The sequence below is a fragment of the Calypte anna genome, chromosome 6 (genome assembly GCF_003957555.1).
Source record: "Calypte anna isolate BGI_N300 chromosome 6, bCalAnn1_v1.p, whole genome shotgun sequence".
NCBI classification, from domain to species: Eukaryota; Metazoa; Chordata; class Aves; order Apodiformes; family Trochilidae; genus Calypte; species Calypte anna.
The window spans coordinates 16751980-16774562 of NC_044252.1; the positions used below are offsets into that span (position 1 = coordinate 16751980).

At 40.0% G+C, this 22583-nt stretch overlaps 1 protein-coding gene across 1 annotated transcript; it reads left to right on the forward strand.

Moving 5' to 3' along the window:
- Nucleotides 1-1347: 1347 nt before the first annotated feature.
- NPY4R2 (neuropeptide Y receptor Y4-2) lies at nt 1348-3630 on the forward strand. Its single transcript, XM_008502041.2, has one exon. It carries the CDS (start codon nt 1348-1350, stop codon nt 2479-2481), a length of 1134 nt encoding a protein of 377 aa, XP_008500263.2. The 3' UTR covers nt 2482-3630.
- The last annotated feature ends 18953 nt before the right edge of the window (nt 3631-22583 follow it).

The window sequence follows — 22583 nt, forward strand, 5'->3', positions numbered from 1 at the left end:
GTTTACTTTTCACATTGCAAACCTTTGTACAGCATGGAACTGCCTCTGGCCTGAGAACTCCCAGCAGAGTTGGATTTTTAATCTTTGACTACTCTACATAGAAGACTGGGACCCCAGAGTCAGAATTATAAAGCAGGCTCTGGTAGGACAGATTATGACAGCCTCCCAGGGAACCATCTGGACAGTCCTTGTTCTCCTGTGGCTGAGACATCCAAAAGTGTGCAGTTCCAATTTACTCTGTCAGTTCAGCTCCCTGAGAACCCACTGAAAATTCCAGATCAGGGCTTGCAGCAGGAACAGTATCCATGATAGCACATGCTATTACAACACTTGAATTCTCTTGGCTAAAAAACCACAATTATGCTGAGGGAGATTCAGTAAGAAGCTTCTTATGGGGAATGAAGAAATATTATAAAAATCACCCACTCTTATTAAAGCCCAAATCAGGAGACTGGACTATATTTCTGACAAAACCTGTGGCTCCACTAGCCACCCAAAGGGAGACATCGGGCAACAGAGCTCATCTAGAATGGGAAGCAGGGAATTTGGACCACAGGTCCCATGACCTATCAAAACTCTGTAGAGCCAAGAAACATTGAAAAGATTTTGAATCATTTTAGATTTTTTTAAGATTGCCCCTTGTTATCCCTCCTGAGGATATGAGCCTGAATTTTTTGCATAGTGGTTGTCTCAAGCAAATGTTCGTTCTGGCTGCAATCACAAAAGCATTTAACAGAATAACTCATGTAAGATATTTTAGCACTGGCTTTATGCACCTAGTATGTCTTAATTTTGACACTGATGTTCAGCTCAACTGAAGGTAAGTGCAGCCCCACAATTTATCTTCTCAGTTTCAGATCAGAACCTTGCAATAACAGAATTACACATATTTTTTACTCCCAAGTGTGTTTTGATCTAGCTGTCTTGAATTATCACTCTACTGCATTAGTAATGTTCATGATACTGCACTGAGTTGAACAATGAAGTTAAGATGTTCTTAAATCCATTGGCCAACCTGCTAATGAGTAAGCACAGTTATAATTCAACAGAGCTGCACACACCTTCATACCTCAGTTTTGCAGGGTTCCATTTTATGGTCTAATAAATTATATAAAAGAGAGCTGCAGAATATACACAGATTCCTTGGCATTTTCTTCCCTCTCTGTCCCTGTACTCTTTTGACTCATTTCTTGTAGCCTAACTAAGCAGTCTTTTTTTACTTTTCTTTGCAGATATACCCAGATCTTCCACAGGCAAACAGAACAGCTAAAACCTTTAGGCTGGCTCTAGAAGACTCAGATTCTGGTTTAATATCACATTTTTGGATAAATATTTTTGGGGTTCAGGATGAATAAGACAAGGGCCGTTAATGATGGTTTTCCTTTCCTGAACAGTAAGAACTGGAGTTCAAACAGAAGCTTCCTCATGCACATTTCTAATCAGTGTAGGAACATCACTGACCTTACTGTCTTTTTGGCCACCTCTTACAGCTTGGAGACTGTCCTAGGAATTGTGGGAAACATCTGTCTGATTGCTGTCATCGCCAGGCAGAAGGAAAAGGCCAATGTCACGAACATTCTTATTTCCAACTTAATAATTTCAGACTTGTTTATGTGTGTTGTCTGTCTGCCTTTCACTGTGGTTTACACCATGATGGACTACTGGATATTTGGGGAAGTCATGTGCAAAATGACTTCATTTACTCAGTGCACATCAGTGACAGTGTCGATTCTTTCTCTTGTCCTCATTGCTCTGGAAAGACACCAGCTCATCATAAACCCAACTGGTTGGAAGCCAAGTACCTCCCAAGCCTGTCTAGGAATTGGAGTAATTTGGATTTTAGCATGTCTCATGTCCCTGCCTTTTTTGACCACATCAATCTTGTCTAATGATTTGTATAAGCAGCTCTCACACATTATGAATTTTTCCAGTGACAAGGCCATATGTGTTGACTCTTGGCCTTCTGAGCAATACAGACTGATATACACGACCACTTTACTGCTCTTGCAATATTGCATTCCACTGTTCTTCATTATACTTTGCTACCTGCGCATCTACTTACGTCTGCAGAAGAGAAAGGACATGTTTGAGAAGAGTGAATACAGCAACCGAGCAGTTCAGCTGAGAAGGATAAATATTTTGTTGGCATCCATGGTTGCTGCTTTTGCTGTTTGCTGGCTACCACTGCATGTTTTCAACACCATTGTGGACTGGAATTACAAAATCATTTCACCTTGCTACCACAATCTGATCTTCTCACTGTGCCACCTGATAGCTATGGCTTCCACTTGTGTCAATCCTGTTATTTATGGTTTCCTAAATAGCAACTTCAAAAAAGAAGTGAAGTCACTGATTCTAAGCTGCCAGCGTAATTCTGTAACTGCATCAATGGAAGAATATGAGCATTTGCCTTTATCCACCATGCAGACTGAAATCTCCAAAGGCTCACTGATGTTGAACAGCAGACATAATTCTACCTAGCTAGGAGAAAACATTTCAGAGGGGTGCACTGACACCACACACTAGTTATTACCTGTAGACATAAAAAGCAACTGGTGATACCATAGCTGAGATGTGAACAGGAACCCATTACTCCCTGATTTTTGGAAGAACAGGCAGAGGAAGGTCATAAAGCTACACAGTAGCTCCTATGGTATACAAGGTGACACTGACATTGAGGTGGTACTGACATTGAGGAGACTGGACTGATGCACGTGTCTGCTGACTAAGCTGTGGCTCCACATGACGACATTGGGTTCATCAGCTAAATTCACATCTCTACTTGCAGACTTGCTTTGGAGAAGACTCAGTTTTTCAGTATTAGTAAGTTTTTTCATGATAGCACTGCTGACACAACGGTGGAATATGAGATACAGAGATATGTAAATACATTTTTGTGCTTTTTCAGCTCTCACAGCTCACTAGGTAACACTTATCTTTCAGCAGATTAACTCACATCAAGCAGCTGATGTCTGTGTGAAGTCTATGTCTGTGTCATATGGTTTTGGGAATAGCCACTGCCTCTGCAAGTCAAGACCAAGAACAATGACTCTGGTACGTGAAGACTGCTACTTATCAAGAGATGACCCCAAATTAAAAATGTTACTCAGTGGATTAAACTATTAAAACACGTTGAGATGATGCTGAGCGCTATTTTTAAGCAAACAGAAAAACAGTCATAGATCCACGTGGAAACAAGTCTGTTTGATTTCTCACTTCCTCCTGATGGCAGCTGCAAAAGACTGCAACACTGAAACTGTGCCATGAGGGTACGAGATGGCTGGATTACTGGAGTTGTTCCTGATCACCACATCTGCTTTTACAGCTCCTCGGTGCTTTAATTGCAAAGTATCTCATTCAAAAGGTCAGAACAGTCATGAAAACATCTTTGAAGAAACATTTTTACAGTGGGGATGCTCCCAAAGAAATAAGTAGAAGTTCAGAGACTTTCAGTTTCCAGTTAAACTAAAACTAGGCACCAGATACCTGTCCCACTTGCTGGTGTCACAAACAGATGTGGAACTAAAATTCCAACTAATCAGTAGAAAGCCACTGATAATAAAAAAGTGGAATCCAGGTCAGGTGGAAGCCAAGCTACATGTAAATAGGTAGCATTGTTGCTTGCTGTACTAAAATCAGGGTCATGCTTTGTCATGTCTGTGGTATTTTTCGTCTTCTTCCAGAAAACCATAAACGCATTTTAGCTTCTGCAGCCAGAGACATTGCTCAGTGACTACTGAGAACCAAGAAGTAGATATGCCTAAGAAGCCTGCAATGAGGAACATAATAATAAAATAAAAAAGCATAAAAAAGCATAAAAAATTAAAAAAAGCTAAAAAGAACACCAACCAGGTCAATGACAAAATTGAAGCATATTCCACACTGAGTTGTTAAAGTAACATTTGCAGAAGAATGGAGTAGGAGAAAACCTGAGATAATTTCCAACTTGAATTATGAAACCATAGCAGTCTTTAATCATTACAGTCTATGGGTTTGCATGGAGTTGAAGCTATCCAGTGTACAGTTATACAGACAGCTAGAAATCCATTAGCTGGAAGATCCATGATCAGACAAACTGATAAATGATTATTGAAGGAAAAAATTCTTCCCATGCTGTGGCCTGCCAGGGAATGTGGATGTTGGACAGAGCATTGAAGATGAGCAAAACCTTAAGCTATAAGGCAGCAAGAGATATCAGCAAGTACAAGATCACATCATCAGCTGGCAGAAATGGGCCTTAATCCCTTGCCATGAGCTGGGTGCACAGAAACCAATGCAAAACTTCAAGTTTGGACTTTTCTTGTGTGCAGTGTTTAGGCAGAATCTGTATAGATGCAGTTACTCAGTAAACTCAGTAAGAGAGTTCTTGTGTGATTATTTTTCTTCCTCAATTATTTGACAGGACATTTTTGCTTCTTTCAAATGGAATTGTGCATTATTTTTTTCTTTGTTACTTGTCACAGAGTGATAAATTGTTTATTTGTATGCAATGTCATTTCTAGACTGGACATTGAATCTATTAGAAACAGAACAAGGGGACTGTCATCTTACATGCAGCTTGAAATTTGCTACTGTAGCTGAAACAAGAGCCAATACAACCATGGGATGCCGAGTAGTACAAAATACAGCAACTCCTCCTCATAAGCCTGGTTATACTGAAACTATATTGTGTTACTTGAGGACTTCCAGCACCTGAAGGGGACCTACAAGAAAGCTGTAGAGGGACTTGTTACAAGGGCTTTTAGTGACAGGACAAGGGTCAATGACTTTAAACTAGAAGAGGGTAGATTTGGGTTATAAATTGGGAAGAAATTATTCATTGTGAGGATGGTGAGACACTGGAAAACGTTACCCAGAGAAGTTGTGGATGCTTCATCCTTGGAAGTATTCAAGGCCAGGCTGGATGCTCTGAGCAACCTGATCTAGTGGTAGGTGTCCCTGTCTATGAAGGGGAGCTGGAAATAGATTATCTTTAATGTCCCTCCCAACTCAAAGTATTCTGTAATTCTATGACTTAAATATTGCCAAAACTTTGTAGTGTTTTTGTGCTTAGGGTCAATTTTATTCCATTAGCCTTGAGTAATTCTGCCTGTTTCCTGCACTCGTAATTTCAATATGTAATTAGCTAAGGTCTGTGCAAAGCAATCATAAAAATTCTCTGCTAAACGTGAACATAGAAGATAATATGATTTATTATTATATATAAGTATACAGATTTTCAAGCATCAGTGTCTTGAATGGAAACACAATTACCTTTAGAATATATACTTCCTTGAACATATCTGTCATTAGTTCTAAGTGAAAACTTTTTAATAGGGCATTTAAGAGTCTGCCAGACCTGCCACTAGAGCTTTGCCTTTGCATTATGCATGAGGTCCCAGTTCTTCCTGTAAAGGATTGAAATATCAGTGGGCCCTGACTCTTTGCTTAAGTGTAATTCATATGGCCATATATACCTGTGATCACAAGTAAATATGTAAAGCAAGCAGATCCAACTGTATAGTAACCCAGAAACATGTTCTACAACCTCTAAATTTCCCTAGGTAACTAAATAATCATTAGAGGCCACCCAGAAAAAAAAATCTAAACACCACAGGATTACATATCTATGCCATGTGCAAGCCCTATCTTTATTTACACATTAGGCATCCTGCTGGCACAGAATCATAACAGGAAAGGTACCTTTATCACCCCTACTTCATTCTACGCAGATAGCTATGCTTGTGCAGCTGTGCAGAAATGCAGTAGACAATTTTATGATGCTGGTTTTTAAAAATTGCTCTAGTAATTGTTCCCTGTTCCTTTTGTAGCCAAAGGCACAAGGCTGAGTGCAATTATGCCTGCATAGTTGAAGGAGACATTTTATTTGACACTTTGAGGCTTTAATGCAACCAAGAAGGAAGCTGTCTCTTCTTGGTCCCAGCACAGGGTAAAAGAACTTGCTTACATACATCTCATCTATTTGTATACAACAAATAAGGTTCATATCTTAGAAGGCTTAAGCATTTTTGTGTAGATTATATACAGTAATGCTTTTGAGTATGCCCTTTACAATGTTCCATTACTGAGTTACAAGAGAGGTTTTGGGGAAATATTCAGGAGTTGTGTAAATCACAAGGTCGTATAAGTCTAAGACGTTACCTTGCTTTTTTAAAAAAAACAACCAACCAAAAAAAAACCAACACAACTTTTTTATAATCCTGCCTCTTGTGACATGTTGTAAGATTTCAGATGTCACAGGTTGCACAGAAAAGTGGGTCCTACATAGCATACTGTCCTAAATCCTGACCCCAACCAGAAAGTAACAGATGTTGCTGGGATGAAAACTGATGTGGGACATTTACTGAAATTTTGTTGAAGCTCAGAAATGCTTTGACAGGGTTAATTGAGCTGGTAAATTTCTCTGACATGGGTTACCTGCCTCAACAGAAGTAAACCAAGCTGCTAGAGATGACCAGAAGTTGTGCTATAGCCAAACTGTCCTTATTACATTCACACACACTAGGAGAAAGTGCAATAGCAGTATCTGCTGCCTGCCTAGAACAATAATTTATGGCATAAATGTGATGTAATCATCATTAGTTGTTGGTAATGATGTTATGAAAGCAGTAAGTCAGGGTCTAAATTCTAGGCTTGCTATTTGCTAACACAGTGTCCACACACATATGAAGCACTACTGCCTAAATGTATTGTAAGTTAAGGCATCATGTCCTAAGGACCTCTTAAGGGATTCTTTTACGTGGCTCTCAGTATCTTCTCACAAGATCACCTGATGCTTCTTTTTTAGGCCTTTCTCTTCAATTTTTTAATCCATTAAACATCAGCCTGATTTTCAGCCCAGTAGTGACTTAAATTGAAATTGTTGTTGCTGAGTGGCATGGGTAATCTAAGTTTACATTCTCTGAGCACCATATCCACATAGCTTTTAAAACCTTTCCTCACTTTCTCAAGTTTGACTTATGAAGTCACTTCTTTGAACTCAGAAAGCCACACATAAAGTCAGAGATTTATCCTTTTGTATAATGCCTTTTGCTGCCTCACAATGGTCATTACATCTTACACAGAACTGTTTCACTGCACTTCTAATGAATACATAGTAAAACTTAATGCACAGAGATTACATGACGAAAACCTGTGATGAAATTGAATTCTAGAGATTTGGTTTTTTTAGAACTTAAATTGATGAGACTCTAATTTATTTAAAAATGCTCAGCTAACAATTGCTATAATATTCATTGCATATGACGGATAATGCAGTAGGAACTGTAACACAGATTACCAGCCATAACACTAGAAAACCCCTCATCATATTACTCAGAAAATACAGCCCTGCACATTTTTCCTACCTATTGGCAAAATATGATGGGTTATGTTAGACACTGTGACACAACATTAATACAGTAAAGTTTTTGTTAGAATATCACAAGTGCAAAGACAAGATGCAACATCTAGTAGTAGAAACATTTTTTTCAGCCAAAATCTATGATGACATAGGGCTAAGAATTCTTTCAAATCCCAAGTGAAAATTTCTGTCCCTTGAACACAAAAATTTTAGTCCGTGAATAATGTGTCCCTTACCCAGACTATAGGAATTCGCCTCCCTCTTGGCAGCTTGTGTACAAATACATCATCATTCTTGCATTTCAGTCATAATTCCATTTTATTACAAGGTGACTACATTTAGAATTCATTTGTCCCATGTTGTGCCTGTAGTTAGGTAATGAGCATTGCTTCATCTACTTGATAGGCTGACTTAGCCTTTAATGACTAAAGAGTAATTTCATGTACCATGTATTTCTTTAATTTCAAGATGGTTTGTAAGAAAGTTCCTGATATCCTCGAGACCAGGGTAACCACTTTAACACACATTGCATTCACAGCAGAAAAATACTGGAAACTTTTGGTCTCCTTGGCACACATGGTAAAGTCACCAGCATTAATACTGTCAAACAGAGCTTTTTTTAAACTACTGGCAAATAGTTGTTTCAGGAGCAGATTGTGCAGGTAGCCCCTGCCCTATGTTTTGGGAAGGCTCACAGGATTCAGAGAGAGCAGATACTGGCTGGCACTGTGATTAAGATTTTTAAAGCTGATGAAATAATCTAATGACACCATCTCCATTTAAAATTCACTGTGTACCTTGCTCCTTTCACCAGAAATGCAGCTAAACTGTTGCAAAGTGTAAGTGTCCTTTCCTAACAACCCACATTTCCAGGAGCACCCACAGGAGCCCCACACCACACAGAGCACACAAGCACTCACAGCCTCTCACCAAGGAACTTAATAACCCTAGCAGACCAAAAAGGATTATCAAACCTACAGATTGATAATATAGTTTCTCTCTCTCTCAAATATAGTGAATGAAACATGAGTATTCACAGAGTGAATATATTCCCCATGCATTGGAAGGGAAAGCATTATGGCAGTCTAGTTCTGCATCTGGGTATGTTACTTACAGAGACCCAAGAGGAAGCAAGGAAGCAGCTGTTTCTCTGAAGCAAAAGGAAGTTTTCTACCTGTAATCAAAGCAATAGACAATATGTTTGCAATCAAAGCCCCGACCCAGTAAGTGCTCAATTCTTTGCACTGCAAAATGAATATATTACATTCCAGATGTATATTTAATTATTATTTGTATTGAATTCCAGGGTTTTTTTTAAACAGGGAATCAGATCAATTGACGCTGTTGCTATGAGTCAGCCATCAGCTAAATCAGACATGCTGCACCAGCCTGGCTCTATTCATTTTTGTCTCCAAAGTCTCTTATTAAAGCTAGGGAAAGAAAATAATGAATGTGATGCTTATTTTAAACATGCTTATCAGTGACAATCCTCCATTTTATGCTAGCAGCAAACAATGTTTAATATTTCCTTTTATAATATAATACAAGTTAAAAAGAGGTAGGGGACCAATAACTAACAACATTAAACTATTTTAAAGATAGTATTTATAATATCTATTTTAAAAAGTCACTATCAAGTGAGATGATAGAGGTTTAGAAATCACTGCCCTGTTAGGAAAGAATATCCATGTTGCAAACCATGTTAACATGCATTAATTGTGAAGAACGACCAGCAGCATCTCCTACAATGATCTCCTGACCTCCCAGTGCCATCATGGCACACAGAAGTTAAGCGTAGGCATCAACATAGAACCCACTGTCCACTTGCAGAAGCACACAAGGAAACATCCAGTAGTGGATATGGCCTTGTCCAAGCTGCTGATGCACATCCAGTGGTGCAAACCTTTTGGGAAGCAAAGGTTGGGCAGCAGCCACTCTGCAGCAGCAGCAGAGACTGGGAAGCTCAGCTGCTCTTAGTGGTGATGAGACCAAGGGGATTCTGAAGTGGCTGCAATGGGAACCAGGTAAGTGGCACAATCCAGAAGGCTAAGTTCAGGAAGAGCTTTGAGGATCCTATTTTGCAATATAGGTGCCTAAGCTCCATCTAAATCTAACAGTACATTCAGCTCCAAGGTAACATGCTGAAGTCATGCAGGGAGTTTGTAATTGAGCAGGTGTTGAACCCAGTCCTGTATCAGCACACTAATCAATCAATAATCCACCTTAACTGCACATGAATTTCTGAAAACTGCACTTCAAGCATCTTCAAACCAGAATAGCCTTAGTCAGGGAAAGAACTGAAAAGGAGGTGGGGCTGAATAAGGGTGGGCAGTCACACTATTAGAACAATTCCCCTTCTTGGGGAGTCACTTGGTTTTATAATGAACTTAGTCTGAATGCAGGCTCTGTAGTACCAGTGAGCCATTCAGCCTCTGGGGAATACATACCTGTACAGAATTTGCTGGACAGACTTTCAGGAAATTTAAATTATTGTTTAGTTAACTGCTATATGTCCTCAGCTGCAACTTAAGAAAATATACCTGGTTTTGTTTGTTCTGCCTATCTCTCTCTGAGGATTACCCAAGAAGCAAAGCTAGTTGAAGAGAGAAGCTTGATTTTTTTAAATTAAGTTCAGGTAAGAGCTATTCCTGTTCATTCAGTGAACATTCAACTATTCAATAAGAAACAGTGTAAGTCAGCATTCAGTTATACAATGTATTGAATTCTGGCATCATGCTGGTCTTTTCCCAGCTTTCTTGCCATCCATTTGTTCATCATTCCCTATGTTGTGACAGTACATCCCAGCAGAGGTGGACAGCTGAAGTGACATGAATTTAAAAAGAACACTCAAAAAATAAACATCCTATAAAAAGAGAAAACTTGTTATTTCTAACCTTGTCTTATCATTGATCAAGTTAATGCTGTGGCCCCATGATAAATAGTTTATCACAAGTAAAAAGACAAATGATCTTGCAGCCTGGGAAAAACAAGAGTAGGGGAAATATTGGGGCCTGGGATTTCTTAAGCCAGCTCCACCAAAGTCATTGTTGTGTCTAGCCAAACCCCCAGTCTCTAGACTTGTTTTTTTACCAATACTGAGGAGAGCGTGCTCAGAACATTCACAAAACCACAGAACAGCCGAGGTTGGAAGAAACCTCTTGACATCATCTTGGAAATCCCTCAGCTCAAGCATGGTTACCATAAGCAGATGTCTCAGAACCATGTCCAGGTAGGTTTTGAAGAACTCCATGGATGAAGATTCCAACACTTCTCTGGAAAACCCTGTTCCAGTGCTTCCACCTTGCACAAGGAAAGGCATCACTGCTTCATCTCCCCTTCTTAAGCTACAATCTTCATCACCTAAAATCCAGCATGTCTGCACCAACCGGAATGAAATGTTGCTGATGCACATCGACTGGAAATCTGCTCCCTACTTCTTTCACTCCAAGTTTCTTCTTAGTTTTTGGAATTCAGCTGCAGGGTCACATTGCCCATCTAGGATTAAGTTTGCTTACCAGGCCCATATGGAGTCTCATTACTTCTGATCACAGAAGTAATGTCTTTGAACTGAAATTTAGGCCAAATGTGCATCATTCTGTTTTCATACAACAGCAGCTTCTGGTTGGTGGTGTTCTCGTCAGGAAATGCTGAGTCTGTACGACATTAACTTCAAAATCTGAGATAAAACTAATAGCTTTTTACTAAAATGTGAAGAGAAGCTCAGAGACAGTTTCACTGAGAATCCCTGCGTTTGAACAACTCCACTTTTCAGACCTGATACTTGTTGCTCATATGCTTGCCACTAGTTTCACTGTTAAAATTTTCTGCTTTGTTATTTAAGTTTGCTGGAGGCTTTTTTTCCTGTTTGGCCCCATTTGCCAAAGTATTCTGGTGCTAAGACATGGCAGAAAGAGTGAAGGTCATGTCTAGAACTTTTGCAACAGAAGGATCATGCCTGTCCTCTGTGACTTTAAGGAGATCATCCCTGCAGCTGCTTGAGCAGTGCTGCAATCAAAACCTTTAGGGAATGGACTGGGTGTATCAGACCAGCAAAACTTCAGCCTATTTTTTCCTCTGCTGGGGTCTTATTTTTAAAATAGTTTTTTTTTCCTAAGCTGCCCTGATTAGATAGTACTAATGACATCAAGTTAAATTGGTTCCTTGGGAGATGTCCCAATTAAATGGCTATCTACTTAAGCACATCCTGATTAAGCAGAAGATCCTATAATTATAATAATAGCATCTAATAAAAACTAGCCCATAATTCTGTCCAGGCAGAAAACATTTTGCAAGGCTTATTTACAGGAACCACTTTATCCAGAATTGAAACACAACCAGCTCTTGGGTGAAATGTTACATCTGTTTAACAGTGACAGTAGAACTAAACAGTCTTCCAGAGCAGGAAATAAAAAATTTTGCACCATACTGGCAATGTAGATAGTGTTATAATAAGATGGAATATGCTTAGCATGTAATTTGGATGATGTATTTTTACTCTCTTAGCAGAATCATTGCACTATTTGCAACAGTTGCTGCAAGTAATTACAAGTGCACCCAAAACTGCATTTTATTGCTTCTAATATAAAGGTCCATAATAAATTGAGAATAAATATGAGATCCATAATAAATTGAGAAAAAGTACCCCATGTTGAACTTAAGACAAAAGTTCTAAAAAAATCTCATACCTGTATTGACATTATTGACTTTTCTCATCTTACAGCACTAAGAGTGTAGCACGAGAAGCCAGATTTAGTTAAGTACTAGCAAGAATTAACTAGCAAGTCCATTTTTTCCAGTGAGTTTTAAAGCTGAAATCCTGACCCTCTGCAGTTAATGCAAATGTATGGCATGGGTTTTGAGGTGCTACTGTGCTAAGGGTAATTCCTACTGTGTGTTTTGTATGTTCATGCTTTTAGCTTGCATGATTTTGGCAGTTATCCTGCCATTGTCATGTCTCAGCACTTGAGTATTATGGAGATACAGCAGTTTGTTTCTTCAATATTAAGTGGGTGGGGAGTCTTTATGATACCTGCACAGACTCAGGAATATTTATAATGCAGGTGCACAAGCCACAGAAACAGTCGCAATATGCAAGAAATTGTCCTTATAAAGGACCTCAGTGACCCACATTGCAGATAGATCTACAGAAACCAACATTAGTAGGTTCAGAGAAACAGCCAAAAATGAATAAACAAGCTTTATTATTCTGGCTGTAATTGTAATTAGGCACAGGCAGCTGTGATCCAACTGACCAGCCCAATCTCAATGATAGCCACACTTCAAAGTGTCTTTCCTTTATCCCAGCCTGACAAGCCACAAAGCTCTGTGTCTTGATTTGTCTCTGTGATGAACAGTGAAAAAATAAACAATTTCATAGCAGCTACCTGCAAGCAAGATTTCCCAAGATGACATTAGCTTTAGTCCCTTTTTAAGGAACTGGCATAAATCTTTTAGCAGTTCATAGCATCATAACAATCCCTCTCTCTTCCCTTCAAGTAAAGCCAGGTTTTTTTTCTTCTTTTTTGGTTACAAACACACTTTGAAGCTTCCAGAACACACATAGAAAAATTTCCATAGGCAATAGGTTTCTCAGAATAGGACACTTAATAAACCCACAACTAATTAGGCCTCTAACAATAACTATTAATAACTATTAATAACTATTACTATAACAATACTATAGTAACTATTCCATGGGGAAATGCACTAGACTCCAGTAGGAAAAACTATACCAGTTTCCTGCCTTTTTTCAGCTTCATCTTAACCAGCAACTGACCAGAGAGTTCAATGTCCAGTCCCTTACATAGCATAAAAGAAGAAGTCTTCTGGGTCCTTTCCTAGCAATTTAACCTCAAGTAATTATCTTAGATTGGAATTATATGAATATATCCATGATATATTATTTGAATATATCCATATATATATATATCCATATATATATAATATATATAATACATATATGAATGAATATATCCATGCCCTGATGTCTCAGGTGGTGATTCTATACCCAGGTACTCAATAAATTTTGGTCATCATGCTTCCTGACTTGATGACCTTTTACCACCATTAAAGATAACTGTCACAGATTAGAATTTTGGGTGAACCAAAGACCAAAGGACAGAATTATTCTCTATTAACCTTCCCAAGGGGAAGATAAAAGGGGAATAAAGACTAGAGACTTAAAAAAATTGTAAACAGATTTGCTAGCACAAGGGAAAGGCAATAATATAAGGCATAAAGAAATAGGAATATATACAAATACAACCCGACCTCGATGGTGGCAGGGATAGGTGCCTGAGGACCTTTTGACAGGGCTGACTCAGGAGAGGGCTCCACGACATTAAAGAGAGGAGGGGCTGGGGTCTGCCTGACCTTTAGAGAGTGTGGGCAGGAAATGGGAGGGAATAGACCCTCTGTGTTATGCCTCCATCAGAGCCTGAGAGCCCTCTCTCTTTAGTTTCTCAAACTATGACAGCAGTAAAAATGCATCATACTTAAAAAGCCAGCTTCTGCAAAACATGGGGCAATTTTTGGAAAGCATTAATTAAGAATCCCAACAATCTTGAAAGCAGGGCAAAGTTGATGATAGATGAAATGGAAGCTGCCCCAGTAGGGGAGGTTAAAAGACTGGATTATTTAAAAAAGCCTATTTCTAGGCAGTCAGAACTTTACTTAGCTTTTGGGAATTAACAGCTGCTTAAATTGGAACAAGATTTTAAGGTAATGTGACTCAGCAGAGCACCACTGGAGTTAGTGAAACAGGCTTCACTTGTGCAATTCGAAATGGTTTCTGCAACTCAGCAGACATTACCATGGGCAGAGTTGGGCCAAAGCTCTGTCCCCAGCCAAGACCAGCAAATTTTAAACCAACCTGAAGTACACTTGGTTAGCAGGTTATTTAATTCTTCAGTTCACTAGAGAATCCTGTATTGGGAGCTCTTGCATGAACAAACACATTAGTTTTATTACATCAAGTGCATCTGCTAAAAAATATTTTTGATCTGGCAAACTAGTGATCCTTTTCTAGCTACTGTAATTTGAGGTCTTCTCAGATTCCTATTCCTAAGTGATCCTCTGACTGATGAGATTTTTGTCCTTAAATCAGGATTTAGTTTTCAAAGGAACCCCATAATTTGGGAGTAACATTAATATGTTAACATTATTAATGTGCATGTGTAGCGGGAGGAGCCATTCTTGCTCCTGAAGCTCGACGAGCTGCTGGTCTCTTCCAGGACTCCAGCCACCACACAGCGCTTCCAGGGTAGAAGTGTAGCAGGAAGAGCCTTTCTTGCTCCTGAGGCTCGATGAGCTGCTGGCCTCTCCATGCCTCGCACCAGAGTGAACTGAGGTTCCCTCTGTGGGTGTGTGTCCCACCTTTATTGGCCCCCTGGTAATAGGGGGCCTGCCCTAACCAGGCACAGGTGGACTCACACCCACTCTTTGGCAACTCGAGGCACCTGGTTTATCTTGTTTCTCTACATGAATGAGCTGGGTCTTTTTCTCGGGACAAGGTTTTTTCTCATGGTCTCAAGGGTCAAAGTTTGTTTATTCCTAACAGTATCAATCTTGTAGGATGGACAATGGCTAATATATTAATTATTATATTATAAAATACCTTGTTCAGGCCTTGTTTTCTTCAATAGGCCTGTTAATTTTTGAGAGCTTCAAAATTTGAGGTAAATTTTCGTACCTGCCTTACACAGGGGTCCCCTTCCTCCATTTGCTGTGACAAAAATATAATTTTTATTGTGCTACATTGCTACTTTATCAGGTAGCATCACATGGTATGTCTTTTCAGTAACCTTTGCAAGGGAGGGAAAAAGCAAGGACAACTAAGTTTATTTGTAGATTATACACAAGCCCCTGAAAAGGGTTACTTACAAACACAAATAATTTGAGAGATATGTGAGACACTGAAACTTGGTTCCCAGGGAGCAATATGCCTCAAGAACTGGTTCCAAGTAGACAAAAAGGCAAACTATGCCACAGCTCTGTCCAAGAGGCAGGCTGGTTCCTTTAAATCTCAAACTCTATTGTCTGATTCAGGGAGCATCAAACCCAAACAAAGCTGTACCACATGGTAAATCCTGCCCTGTATGTTTTACAAAAATTACCTTCCAAAAGACTTGCTTTCTGTCAAAACACCAGTTCTAGCAAGTGAGAATTTCAATTTATCCAGAATACAGAAAATACAGTGACAGCACAAACTTCCACTTCTCTGACATTGCTGCTGTTCTTATTCTGGGCCTGGGGCAGACCTACCTTTTCTTGGTCCCTTTGACTCTCCTGTCACCTTAGAACTGATTCTAATGAAAGCTTTTTAGAGACTGCAAATATTTACCTGGATCTACAAGAAAACAGGGAGGCACAGTTGGCAGACTACCAGCACTGGATCCAGGAAGAGGTGATTTTGTTACCTGCAGCACCACACATTTCCTGTATGACAACAGGCACAGCCAAGCACAGCTATAGGATTAGCAACAGTCCCCATATTAATTTAGTTCTGTACCGTAAAACAGGGGTGAAATGTAGCAGACTTTACAGGTAAAGGAATTATTCAGGTACCAAAGTAAAGGTGTTGTGTAAATACCCTCAAGCAAGAGCGAGATGTTTGTTCTGCATGATTATCATCATGACATCCAAAATCCACTGCACCAGATTTGTTCACAAGCAAGATACAATCATAAATACATGTTCCCTTTCAAGCAGTGTGACATTCCCTTCCTGCAGATGGCTGGAAATGTTCTCAGATACAATATTTGCAATTAGCTATCTGATTAAATTAATGCTCTGAAATGGTTAGCTTTATAGATGTCCATGTTGCTCCCTCTGTGGCTATTACTGCTTTAACCTCTTTGAGGTCTTGGCTCAGGGCACTTCCTATGGACTGAGAACTGAGAATGCAGGTCAGAAAGAAACATAGCTCAGCACAAGCAGAGAGAAGAGGTGGAGCCCCCAGGCAGGTGATTTGCTTGGGGCTCTGACAAACAGCACCCTAATCCCTGCTTCACTGCTGACCTTGAACTGGCAATTCAACACTGCTTCTGCCTCAGCAAAATGAGGGCAGTGCTACTTACTGCCTTCCAGCCCTCCTGTCCCTGGCAGAGGACATGCCCAGCTATTGCTCAGTCATTAGTGTTCCCAGGGGCCAGTTCTGGCACCTCTTTTTTTGCATGAGTAATCATCATTCCTGACATGTGCTGCCCTGCCACCCTCTTCTTCCCAGCAGGAAGGTTTGGGGCATGTGTTCAAAACATTCAGGAAAAATCATTCCAATTACTGCCCCTGAATTCCCCCAGGAGAACTGTCCTGGTGCACCCACTACTGAGGAGGCCTTCCCTGTGCCTACAGACTGGAAATAACACCAGTAATGGAGAGGATCCTCCAGGAATGCAGAGACTTCAGAAGTCACATCAGAGATCTTGCAGGTTCCCATGCATTCAGGGCACAGTTGCTTCAACCCACTTCATCCCAGTTCACTGCTTTGTGCCACTGGGGTGTGCATGAACACACCATAAGGAGCTGCATGAGCTTCCGAAAGGAAGCAACTGGGAAACTCAGAATTTCATGAAGCTTGGATTTCTACTTTCTTTACACCCAACCCCTCAGGCTGTTTCAGGTTGGTTTTCACCTTTCACTGACAATAATTTGCTGGTAACAGTTTCTCACCTGAAAGGACTGGTGTGAATCACAGTGGAGGCATGAATCAAAGAGGACCAGCATGAAAGGCTCATGCTCATTTTTGAACTCTGCATTATGCCCTAATTAATTGGCAGTGGCTTATTGTTCTGTCAATAGGACACATTCTCTAGAAGAGTGACATATTTCTGAGCAATACTACATCCAAGCATGTAGTATTGCTGAGCTAGCAGAAAATTATCTGGGTCTTGTTACAAATCTAAGGTTTATATCAGTTTTGCTGGAAGGCCTGACAGTTCTTGGTAATGGCTTCCCTCTGAAATAAAGTCAATTTTCTCTGAGGCTAAGGATTTATGTATGACACTAGCTTGCAGGTCAGGAGACCTGTACTCCCCCCTTGGTTTTGCTTCAGACACCATGGGTGATGTTGGACAAGACACGTTGAGAAGATTTCCAATGCCTGCCAAGCTAGAGACTCATTTTTAGAAGCTCCAATATGTGTGCAATGTCAAAACCCAAAGAAGACAACTCAGTGTCATGGCCATGCCCTGCCCTCCATCTGCCTTTGAGTCCACTGTAGTTGTACAGGCAGTCTGATGATCCGACCAGGAAAATCAGGGAAATCAAGGAATTACATTCAGTTCTGCTAGGGCAGCAGGTAGCTAGAACAGCATGTCCTAGTATCATTAACCTGTATCATTAAACCAACTCTTAAACCATCTATTTTCCCTTTGGCTGGATGTTCCATACATTGTGTAATTTTTCTATTTATATTCAGCCTTGGAGCAGGACCTTCCCTTTAATGTGCAGCTATGCACTATCTAGTACCATCGGGATCCAATCTTAATTGTAGAGATCTTTAAGTAGTCTTACAATAAAAGAAAAGCATTAAACTGCTGCCAATAATCCTGGCTATCTGCTAGCACTCCCTCACCACTGCAGCATTTGCAGACCTGCTTTGGAGAACTTTTCCATCTTCTCCTATTTCCTAGAGGGGTATTGTCTGTGCTTCCAAGGATTCAATTAACATCATTGATGTGGAATGCTGTTCCATTCATTACTGGCCAATGTATCCAATGAATAGGATAATCAAATTCTCCCCATATAAACATGACACCAAATTAAAAGAGTTCATAAACAGCCTCTAAAATGGAGTATGTTACAATGTATTGCCTTTTAAGATCCTTCAAGTACCAAGCTAGCTATAAACAAGTCAGTGACTGAGTTTGAAAGTTCATTATCACTTATGTTTTGCTTTATTTATACTAGAATTGAGTATTAGTATTGCTGGGAGAATAACAAAATGAAGGTCAACCAAACATTTTTTAATCACAATTTTCCTAAACTAGCAAGGGAACTTGAAGGCACAATCTATTCTAGACTATTCCTTTTGCTTTGCTTCCTGTCATTGAAACATTTAAGCAAGTGGTTATGAACAATCACTAGAGCCATGTCAAGAGTTCACCAGGAAAACAAAAAAATTGGCTGGCTTAAGAAGAGACTTCTCTCTCTATCTTCCACCAAAAAAACCCAACCCAAAAGGTATCCCAATATGTTGCTTGGTATAATTTTATTCAGGAATCAGCTGTTAGACAACTAATTACATATGTGAAGACAGATGATTTTGTCAAGCTCGTCTTTGAATTAAGCCTGGTATTCAGTGTCCAGGTTCTCTCACCAGCCTTCCCAGAATACTTGCCAGGAAAAAAGATAATTAGTGTGGCTATGGATTTCTTACAGGATAATCTAGATGAAAGAGGAAGAGAAAGGAACTGTAGATTTAGTGTGGTGTTTACAAAGTACATCATATTTGATCACCAATTTCTTAACCTTGGACAGCATCTGGTGCTTCAGAAGAAACCAATCTTGTGCTTCACTGCTTATAAATCGCATTTATTTAACTGATTCTCTCATTGAGCCTGAACACTTTCCTGAAATTAATCAATTTAGCCTCATTACAGACAGTTCCAGGAAGTAAAGACCTATTCTGCTTAGCTTTCACTAAGTAGAATCAACATGGTAACACAGCTGTGGCTGAGAAATCCACAGCTATTATCTCTGTAGAGTAGAAAACTTATTTGTGTGGGAATTTTCTTCTGGTCCCAGAACCATGACAAGCAATATAGAATAAGTGGATTTATCATAGAATCATAGAATAGTTTGGGTTGGGTTGTCTAGTCCAATCCCTCTGCAGCAAACAGAAACATCTTCAACTAGATCAGGTTGCTTAGAGACCCATCCAACCTGTCCTTTTTCTGTCTTGCCTGCAAGGAGAGAGCTAAGGCTGAGATGGTGACGGAATGGGGATAAGAAGTTGCTCTGCATTTAAGCAGGAATTTCTTGAATTAGTATGAATGCTTGATTTGATCTTAGAGAAAGCACTAGCTGTGTTTATTTAGTAAGGCATCTTTTATGAGTCTGGGATACCAGAGTACTGAAAGAATATTTCAGTATTTTATGTTAAGAAAAAAGAATTCCAATTAGGCAATAAACTTGTGAACAATAAACTGTCTTTGGAATTGTTCAGCACAGAGTGTGAGTAACTTTCTGTACCTTCCGTTTGCTACTTTTCTGCTACAAACTAGAAAGTTGACCAGAAAGTTGACTAGAAAGTTTGACTCACAAAAATATTTCATATTAGTGTGCTACAGATGATTCCCAGTAAAGTAACGAAGTGAGGTTGAGGTGAAACCCTGGCAACTGAAAGGAAAAGATATGTGACTACTAGAGAAAGGTAGCAAATATGTTGTGTGATTCTGATATGCTTTGTAAGCTGTGAATAAAAAGCTCTGGCAAGGCTGGAAGTTGACATTAGTTGTACTCTTTTTAGTTCTTGTCTAGACCTGTTATTTTTAATTCAGAAGTTAGCCCCCACAACACTGATCTCATCTGTTGGAGACGATAATTAGTGACATTTAAAGCAATTACTCCTCCCTCCCTTCTGAAGAACATCAGTGGTTTTTATGGCTAAAATAAGAAAGGATCTCTCTGCTCCGTGGCTAAACCAAGGAACTGAAGGGCAAACTGTGGTTCTTTGGCTTGAACTAAAACAGATATTTAGGAGATATTTCAGAAAGTAAAAAATAATACTATGAGGCAAACTGAAATATTCAACTTTGTTCCATCCAAAATGTCATGTTTCTGCTTCAGATTTACGAAACTTTAATAATTGTTTTTCAGCTTGGAATAGTTTTTAAAATAAAGTTGACATTTAAAAATCAATACATGGAAATGTTGACTTTCATTCCTCCCTCCATTTTTCTGCCTGGCATTAATTTACAAGCCCAGTTAAATTTCATTTATGTCCACCAAATGCCATTTTTTGGTGAATATGCTACTGTCAATAACATCTTGCCTAGTACTTACTGTGATTCTATGCTTCCCTAGAATATTTCTACACATGACTCAGTTCCTGCTAGGACTGTAACTCAATTTCAGAGCTCACTGTAATCGATGACTCCGAAGAGCAATTTCAGCTGAAATCCTAAATTGAATTACAGATTTGTATTGCGTTGCTCACCATTTATTAATTATACTGTGCCCACAACATATCTTGCTCTTCATTACTACAGAGAGAACAGTACTGGTTCTTCTGTGTAATCCAGAGCTATTTATTTCTCCAAATATTAGGTTCCTGCATATCCATGTACAGAATCTAAGGACATCTGCTTCTTTTTTTTTTTTTTTTGTAATAAATATTGTTATCTAGCCATTAATGGAGAAAAATTTCTCTGGACCATAAAACCATTTGGCTGTATTAATGTGATTTGTATGTCATAGAATATAGTCACCATATGCATTCCTATAGTTTCAAAGAAATACTAAGGATTATGGGATAAAGCCCTTGGAGGCTTTGAACTCCCATGCCACTGACACTTCAGTGTTGAGCATGCAGCTTTTAGTCAGAAATGCCAGTCCTAAGCCTTCAACTTGAGCAGTCTGAGGCATGATACTGATGCACTATGGCTAACTGAGATTTGGAACAGGGAGGGACATTGGGAAAACAGAGCTTGAATAAATACTCTCTTTCAAACAGCCCAGGTCCCCAAGGCTGAATTTTTCTATCATCTTCTGGGAGGACAGTTAGATATAAAACCTGAAGTATTTTTTCCTACAGCCTAACATTAGGTTTTTAGTAAATAACAAATTATCTATGGATTGTTTCTCAGAACCTCAGGGATGAGTCCTTGGGATTCCAATGGATGACACCGGAAGCCTGAATGACAACTACTTACAAGGCCAGCATTATTTGCAGCAATAGGAGGGATGGAAAACTGCAGTGAACTTCTTTGTTTACATGTAGACTGAGAAGAGGTCAATGTACTGCAGCAAACAAAAGATCTGTGCTGCTGTGGTATCATATGCATGGGGATGTGCAGCACTCATCAAGCCAAACCACTAAAGCTGTGAAGTCTTTGGAGTCATCTCAGGCATGTGGGTTCAGGGCAGAAGTTGAAAGCAAGCCTGTTATGTTCCTGGTAAAGTCCCATCTTAGCATCTCACAGTTTGGTACCGGTACTATCTTCCCTGCAAGGGGAGTTACCATTCAATAGGTCCAGAGGAAGGTCTACAGTTTTGTCAACAGATAGTTCACCTTGACAGAAAAACAGGTTCCTTCTGAAAGCCAGGCAATAAGCCACAACACTGAGAGACTCCAACACTATACAGTCACCCTCCATGGGCACCCCCTTGTTGTGGGGGAGCAGCTTGCCTGCCCTTATGTTGTTGTGAGCTGTGCTGGTGTTGGCACAGGCCTCCAGTGGGGTCTCCCTAAGATTGTGCTCTATGGTGAACTTCCCACCAGCTGCAGCAACAGAGGAGTCCCGCAGAGGAGATACAAGGACCCCCTGAAACAATCCCTCATCTTTGGCCATACTGACTGTCATCAGTGCTCCACTCTGGCCTCCAGTGGGGAGACATGGAAACACCATCTATAACCCTGCTGCCTCCTTTGAGAACACACATAGAATCAGTCTCGAGGAGTAAAGACAGCACAGAGAGAACCGTGCTTGGCTGTCCCCTCACAGGAGACTTTGTGCTGGGCCTTTTGCAACCACACTGCCTGTCCCACATGGCCTCATCAGCCATCACTGTGCTTGCAGCAAGTGTGGGGAGATTCTGAAATCTTTGTTCATGAAGCCAAGCCATGATGATAGAGCCAACTTTCACTGAAATGGTAGCATTCAGGGGTAGGTATTCCTTCCCCTCTATTCCCCCCTGGTGAGGCCACATCTGTAATATCGTTCTTGGTGCCACAGTTCAAGGACAGGAAACTGCTTGAAAGAGTCCAGTGCAGAGCCACAGAGATGGCTAAGGGAGTGGAACACCTCCCTTACAAGGAAAGGCTGAGGGAGCTGGGTCTCTTTACACTGGAGACACTGAGGGGTGACCTTGTTAATGTTTATAAATATGTAAAGGGTGAGTGTCAGGAGGATGGAGCCAGGCTCTTCTCAGTGATGTCCAATGATAGGACTAGGGGTAACGGGTGTAAGCTGGACCATAGGAGGTTCCATGTAAATATAAGAAAAAGCTTTTTCACTGTGAGAGTGACAGAGCCTGGAACAGGCTACCCAGGGAGGTTGTGGAGTTTCCTTCTTTGGAG